The sequence below is a fragment of the Emydura macquarii genome, unplaced genomic scaffold (genome assembly GCF_026122565.2).
Source record: "Emydura macquarii macquarii isolate MOO-44397 ecotype Brisbane River unplaced genomic scaffold, CSIRO-AGI_Emac_v2 contig_2429, whole genome shotgun sequence".
Lineage (NCBI taxonomy): Eukaryota > Metazoa > Chordata > Testudines > Chelidae > Emydura > Emydura macquarii.
The window spans coordinates 307,029-314,959 of NW_027132566.1; the positions used below are offsets into that span (position 1 = coordinate 307,029).

At 45.7% G+C, this 7,931-nt stretch overlaps 1 protein-coding gene across 4 annotated transcripts in view; it reads left to right on the plus strand.

Moving 5' to 3' along the window:
- USP53 (ubiquitin specific peptidase 53) overlaps window positions 1-4,699 on the plus strand; it is a 60,578-nt gene extending 55,879 nt beyond the window's left edge. For all 4 annotated transcript variants that reach the window (XM_067562435.1, XM_067562433.1, XM_067562436.1 and 1 more), the window contains exon 16: window positions 479-4,699. In XM_067562435.1, the coding sequence (XP_067418536.1) occupies window positions 479-1,475 (997 nt within the window). In that variant the 3' untranslated portion in view covers window positions 1,476-4,699. The remainder of the gene's footprint in view (window positions 1-478) is intronic.
- Window positions 4,700-7,931: the final 3,232 nt, after the last annotated feature.

The following is a 7,931-nucleotide window of genomic DNA, read 5'->3' on the forward strand; positions in this document are numbered from 1 at the left end:
GCCAGCATGGGTTGACCTGGTACTTCTCCCTGCCCATGGTAAATCGGACTTTTAGTGTCCATTCAGCAGTGCTGTCCAGACACCACCAGGTTATTTTTTACCAGACTTTCCAGTCAAAAAGTGGACACCAGGCACCCTATGGTGTGCCCCTGTAGTGTGGGGAAGGAGGAAGCAGCAGGCTTCCCGGCTCACTGCTGACTGAGCTTCTTCTCCACAGGGGGCTGCTTTGCCTTCGTTGCTGGCAGGGAGCACTCCTGCAGGGCTGTGGGGCACTGTTTAGCAAAACAAGACTTTTAAAATAAGACCAAACAGGGCATTTATACAGAACATATCATAATTATGACATTGTTGAATATGGGGGGGGGGGGGGTGTTTTCAGACACAGTGTCACAGTGGTATATGCTTTTTTAAAAAAACCTGCATTGTAAATGTTTCCTTGTGACTGGTCTCCAAATACCTGTGCATGTTTATATTTTAGAGCAGAGATGCCAGACAAGAAAATTTTCTCTTCAACTCTACAGCGAAGTTTTAAGGACCATGTTAAGACAGAAACAAAGATCAGCAAGTTAAATGAACAGAGCTCTTCAGAGTGGCTTAATCCAGATAAATTTGAGAAGACTGGTATGCCAGCGTACAGTGCTGAGAGCCCAGCCCACCCTTATAACACTGAACACTTAGTTGTGTGTGGAAAGAAAGGGAACAGCAATGAATTTCTTTCGTCTCAGCTGCAGTCTCACACAAGAACTCTTGGATCAAAGTCAGGGCTCACATCGTTAGTACAACAGAATCTGTTAGAAAAATCCCACATGGCGCTGTCCTCATCTGGTGAATGTGCTGTTCAGTCATTTGGTAGAACTAATAACCTTCAGATTCCAGAAGTAATTTACCAAAATCTTCCACCTCCTTTACCTCCAAAGAAATATACTCTGAATGTTTTACTAGGATCAAAAAATAATGAAGCTACCGCTGATGTAAAATTGTCAGAAGTGTTGCAGACTAATCCTTCTAGTGTTGAAAGGCAAATTACAGGTATCGCTTCAAAACCTGCATCAGAAGGTGCATTTACAAATGAAGAAAGGTTTAAAGAAACATTTCAAGGGAATGAGCATACTGTTCATGAACTGGATTCTGCACCTAGCTCATCAGTTAATGACTTTCAGACTGTATCTGGTAGTATATTTAATAAAGGATCTCAGCACACAGGATCAAGTGCTAGCTCTCCTGATGCAAATGATAGTGTATCTCTAACAACCTATTTTTCAGTAGACAGCTGCATGACAGATACATACAGGATGAAATACCATCAGAGACCCAAGCTGCATTTTGCCGACAGTGGTGGTTTCCACAAAAATAAGCATCTACTACCAACTGGAATGGAACTGGGCACTATATACCATGGTACTCTTGAATCTAGTCATCCCACCTCTGAACAGAGATATAAGCCTAGTATAGAAGGCATACACTGCAATAGGTAGATTGAGTCAAATCCAGTATTTTCTTATGCATTTCACATAGTGTGCTTATGGGCAGGAAGCATGGACTTCTTAGTGTGTGGTGACACTTAGGTAATCCAGAGCTCAAAAGTTTCTCTCTCTCATCAGCAGAATGACCCAATAAAAGATATTACCTCACCCCCCTTGTTAAATACCCTGGGACTGACACGGCTACAACACTGCATACTTAAGTATCCTGTCAGCCATACTACTTTTAAGAGAGAGGACTGTTTAAATGATTCTGCAAATCTGGATGAGCAGGGGAAAAGGTGCTAAAGGATTTGGCCGTATGTTCATGATTTTGTCATTTTCCTTGCCTTAACATGTTTACCTCCACTACAATACAAATTTATTCAGCAAGTCTGTTACAAATGGTTCCCTTAAAAGTGTGTGCTTTTAATTAATAGCTAGAAAAATCAATCAGCATGCAAAATTAACTAAATCAGTGTCGTTTATTTTACTCGAGAAAAAATTCAATCTGTGGGCAAAAAGCCACCAGTGTAAGAAGGTGTAAATTAGCCTGTAATCCCTTAAACTAGCCCATGTGATATGCTGGGCTATACAGCACCCTACATAACATGGTACATATAATCAGAACAGTGTTTGCTTTATGGAACCACTTTTTCCTAACGGATAACAATAGGTGTTACTTCTTCTGATTTCTGTGATAGTCTAACTTAATTTCCTTTATCCTTCAAGTGTCTTTTTAATGCAAGTTTACCCAGAAAATTTGATTTTTAGTATTTAAAATGATGCCTTAATGTGTGATTTTTACAAATTACTGTAGTCTACATGAACTGCAAATAAAATTTACAAGGGAATTGAGATTTTTAGATTACCCTAAAACTCTAGCTCCATCTTTGTATACATGTTTTTATCCAATGGTTGTTTGCTCCTTAACTTAAATTCTAGTCACTGTTCCACAAGCATAGCTGTGATATTTTTAACTTATTACTCAAATTTAATTCAGCTATGAAAAGCTACAAATTATTAATATAGCAGTCTGACAAAATGGGCAGTAGAAACTTTTTTAGGATATGAAATTTTCACATGTAACTACAACAGACACATTTAAGAAATAGTACATTTATACTCAAGGTCTTATTCTTCAGGTCAGATTGATTTTGTAGCTGTATGTAAACTCAATTCTACTATGTACTGAACTCCATGTCTGTCCTTTCTCCTCCCCTCTTAAAAATACATAACTATGGCTCACGTCAACCTCAGAATGTATGGGATCAGTCTGTCTGACTGTTACAGAATTCTTTGTCCCCAGCTAGCAGTCTCCCACTCAAACACTTCTAGACAGTATTTTCAATTAATCCCCTTTGAACAGGCTTTTAATTGAATCTGAACCCTTTAGAGGCTCAGAATTTAGCTTCACTGCAGTCTGTTAATGCTTTGAACCATTTGTTGGTCATTGAAATAACTAATGTAACTTGTAATGAACACTACCAAATCAGGACTGCGTAAAATTAGTTGAAGCTTAATTTGATTTTAAAATTGGTGCTGATTAAAGTTGGTGCTGATTACAGTTAAGCATAAATGCCTTATGTAGCATTGAGCTCAACTAAATGTATGTTATGCTTGCAATATGGTCACAGGCTTAAATGTTTATGTACATTATGTGAATTAGTGTTTCAACCAAATGGTGACAATCATGTATTTTAAACAGCAGCTTTAGTTACTTTGCCCAATATCTTAACATGAACTCAACCTAAAGTTTGTCATTTTCACTATAAATGAAATGATATAGGCAGTAGACCAAATATCTCAAACCAGTCCCTTTACACTTTGTCACCCAATAGTATTTCAAAGAGTGAATGAATTCTGGAATTGGTATTGTTATATCTAAAGCAAATACATTCAGCATGTTTGGATATGAATGCAAGTGGAAATGAATACTGAAAAGCCTTACATTCTGTATAGGGCAACGGTTCTCAACCGGTGGTACGTGTACTACCGGTGGTACTTACGAGAAGGCTGGGTGGTACGCGAGCCGTACTGCGCCGCTGAATCTGCCGCCGGAAGTGCCCTCCCGCCCGCCCTTGCGAAACTTTGCCGCCGAAAATGGGCAAACGGCGGAAGGGTTTCGGCGGCGGGTATTGTTTCCCCCATGTAAGCCGCCGCAAGTCTCTCCCCGCTGCCGCGAAACCCCGCCGCAAATCCCTCCCGCCGCCGCCGCGAAACCCTGCCGCAGGTCCCCTCCCTTTTTTTCCCTGAGTGGTACTCGGGTCTGGTACAGTCAGGTCAAGTGGTACTTGACCTGACTGTACCTGGCCCGAGTGGTACTCGGGGAAAAAAGGTTGAGAACCACTGGTATAGGGGATAAAACTAGGTGGGGAAAAGGAACTTGGTTTAAAAACACTTGGATATATGAAAGCCTGAAAGATTCCCAATATTAATCTTTTTGTTTTGTTAAAAATAAATTAAACTTTTCTAATCAATAAGATAGGCATTATTTAATGTACACAGCCACTTAAAGGGCTTTTAAAAAAGTTAAATGACAAATTCTAGTACTACTATGTACAATTTGTAAAACTTTTCCAGAAATCTTTTATTTGAAATTGCAATATTTTAATTTATAATTAAAGCACAGTAACAACTGTGAATGCTATGTAAGAGCAAACTTACGATGTTCTTAAATGTGCATAGCAAACCTTCATACTTCTATACAAAGGAACAATGTGAATGCCTATTAACACAAAAATGTAAAATTGGTTTCCAAAAGCTGGTGAGCATAATTGGTAAGCTTATTCAAGAGTAGCTGCGGAGATTCATCTGGAGTTCTGAAATGCAACAGTCCTTATTGAAATCACTTAAATGTACTTTGGTCTTCCCTTGCTTTGCTTGAAGCAGTCTTTCCAGGTAAATTCTTTTGTATATGACCTGTTTTTACCGGGTTCTATGTGCACTATTATATAAATAGATTAACTCTCGCCTTCAGTTTTTATATCTACTCTACAGGCTCTGTTTATTTAATATTTTAACTCGGTGATCTGATTTACTGATTTAGCTAGAGTGCCTATTTATTTTTTATAAATGTCCTCTTCCGGTTATAATTTGTATAAGACATTTTGTAATGTTTAAATGCATTTAACAGGTATTGTAATTAATATATTTTTCAGTCTTTAGAATTTTATTTTCATGTAAAGTTGCATTTTTCTGCTTGTTCAGACTATTAGATAAAAACTAACTACTTTTGTGGCTGCTACCTCCTATTGTCTTCGTATTTTACTTTACACAGGTGGTTTAGAATTGGTAAAACGAACACCTATTTTCAAATTAGATTCAAGTAGATTTGTCATCCAAAAACAAAGAAAGGAGAAATTAGTGGTGCTTGAGTAGTTCTCGGCTATCTAACTTGAACAGTGATGCTCACCTTCACTAAAACAAATTAGCCAGAAAACTTGTATTAAAAAAAAGCTTTGAATTTCTTAAGATTGTAGAGCAAAAATACTAAAGTTTCCCAGATGTGTCTCACTGTTTATCCAACTGAATGTTTGAACCATTAGTTTCACTGTATGTGCAAAAGTGAAGTTGCCTGCTGCTTGTTGCATTCAGGATCTTGCCAGGCACCAGGCAACCTTCCTTCACATTAAGATTTTTATCACCTTTTATTGTCTGTTCGAGTGATTGCTCATATCCATTCCATTATAGGTGTGTGCGTGCCCGTGCACAGATTCCCGGAACTTTTTTCCCCTTAACAAGCCCCGTAGGGTCGGCTCAGGCGCCCCCTGGAGTACCGCACTCATGCCGCGGTATGTAGGGCGCCACCGGCCCCCAGTTCCTTCTTTCCGCCCATTGACGGTTGCTGGAACGTTTGCTTCTTGCCTAGCAAGTAGCATCCCCTTTGTTCTGATTGCTGTCGTTACAGACTGTTTACTGTTTAAGTAGTGTTAAGTAGTTGTAGTTAAGTTAGATAGATAGATAGGAAACCCTCAGGGGTTTTTCTTCAGATTGGGCCATGCCTGGCTCAGCAGGCTTCAAAGCCTGCACCGCGTGTGCCAAAGCTTTCCCCGTGAGTGACCCTCATGATCGCTGCCTCCGATGCCTCGGAGAGCAGCACCGCAAGGACAAATGTAAAATCTGTAAAGCCTTCAAGCCCCGCACCCAAAAGGAGAGAGATGCGCGGCTGAAGGCTATCCTTATGTAGTCTGCACTCCGACCGGACTCCGAACCAGTGCGTTCCCCCACAGCACCGAGCATCTCCTCGGTGCGGAGCGGTCCTTCAGCACCAACATCGTCGATCCAGGGCCCAGCACTGAAGCACCGCAAGGATAAAGACACCGTGCGCCGAGACTCCCCCGCTCCGCTCACCCGGCCTGGGGGGAGTCAGGAGATGCCACGTGCCGTCGAGATTACTCCGGCACCGGCATCTCCACGCAGGGAGCCTTCCCCGACTCCGCGGAGTAGGGTAGCACCCCTGCAGGGACCGTCAACGCCGGAGATGTTCACTGTGGCACGTACCCTCATGGGCCTGCCCATGCCTCCGTCCCCCCCTCGGCCGAGGGCTAGGGGACCTGCGTCTCGGGGTAAACCCGCGTTGGGTGGCCCCGGTGGCTGGCAGAGACAGGAGTCCAAGTCTCCCCCCAGATGGTCAAGGAGGGTAGAGAGTGCAGGCTCCCCTCCCAGCTCTGGCACCGAGTCGTCAAGCTCCTCGACACCACAGCACCGAGGGCGGTCTAGAGGCTCACGCAGGGGTTGCAGCTCCAGCTCTCAGTCCTCCGTGGAGAGCCCAGCTCAGCACGGTACACCATCACAGCACCGGTCTCGATCCCCGGCACCTAGCCCGGCGCAGATCCCGGTGCCTCCTGACACCTATCGGTTGGCGGCACTGGCGGCTTCGGCACTGTCAACTTTGGCATCTCACAACCGGTCCCGCTTCACGCAACGGCACCACTCCCAAGGGGGGGAAGTGTCACCGGAAGATGTTGGGACGGAGGAGACACTCAAGCTCCAGCAGCAGCTCCTCTCCCCTCCGGCACTGTAGATGACGACACCGGCGTTCACTGTCGTCGTCCTCCAGGAGCCGCTCTCCTGTAAGGGGAAGTAAGCGGAGGTCCAGCAGCTCCGGATCCAGGTCCCGTCCCTAGGTGTCCCAATCGATACCGATGCCTGCTCCAGCGTGGCCTCAGGGGCCTTGGTAGTGGCCATATTGGGGGCCTTGGGGTACACAAGTGGGCCAGGCTACCACCCTGCCACCTCCCCCCCTCCCCCCCACCGAGCCAGCCGGATAAGGGCCATCCCTCTGAGGAGGGATCGGACCCTGAGGAGGGTCCCTCCACAGGGCCCCTCCCTCAATTCTCCTCGTCCACGGATGATGTGGCCTCCTGGGACCGTAGGGCACCACTGCCCGATTTTAAAGCTCATCAGGACATGCTCAAGAGGGTGGTGAGCAACCTGAACTTAGAGCTGAAAGAGCTTTTGGAGGAGGAGGACCCCCTCTTTGGGGTCTCGGGGACAGCAGGCCCATCCAGAGTGGCCTTGCCGGTACATGAAAGGGTACTCAAGCTGGCAAAATCCCTCAGTTTCCCCCTGCCTCAGTGCCCCTACCTCTAAGGGCGCCGAGAGAAAATATTATGTGCCTACCAAGGGGTTTGAGTATCTGTACAATCACCCTGCCCCATGCTCCCTAGTTGTGGACGCAGTCAACCAGCAGGACAGACAAGGGGCCCGAGGTAATACCCCCAAAAATAAAGACACTAAGAAGTTAGACCTGTTTGGCTGCAAGGTCTACTCGACAGCAACTCTGCAGCTGAGGATCGCTAACCACCAAGCGCTCCTCGGGAGGTACAACCTTAACCTCTGGTCCTCACTGTAGAGGCTCGCTAAGATCCTACCACAGGTGTTGCCTCAGGATCAAGCGGCGGACTTCTCAACGGTCATCGAGGAGGGCACTGCTGTGGCAGGAGCAGCTTTGCAGTCAAGGAGCAACGCGGCGGATGCTGCCAGCAGGGCTATGGCCTCAGCCATAGTCATGCGCCGCTGCTCCTGGCTCCAGTCGTCAGGGCTGTCCCAAGAGGTTCAGCAGACCATCCAGGATCTACCATTTGATGGTGCTGGCCTCTTCTCGGACAAAACCGACGACAAGCTCCATGCCCTCAAGGATTCGAGGGCTCTACATCCCACAGGCCTCGAGGTGTCAGTCTCGGCCTCAGGCTCAGCGGCAACCTCAACCTCCCCCAAGACAACCCACTCAATCCAAAAGGAGTTGGGAGCGATTCTGGGGCCCTAACCGCCGTGACCGTTCGGGCTCTTTGGCGGGGCCCCACCAAGGCCCAAACAAGGGCCAAAACAATAAAAATTCCTTTTGACGGTGCGCACAAGGGTGGCACTCTTCCTTTCCTCCTGGACCTCACCCGGCCCTTTGCCCACAGACTCAGGCCGTATTATGTCCACTGGCAAAGTATTACTTCGGACCAATGGTATAGTCTG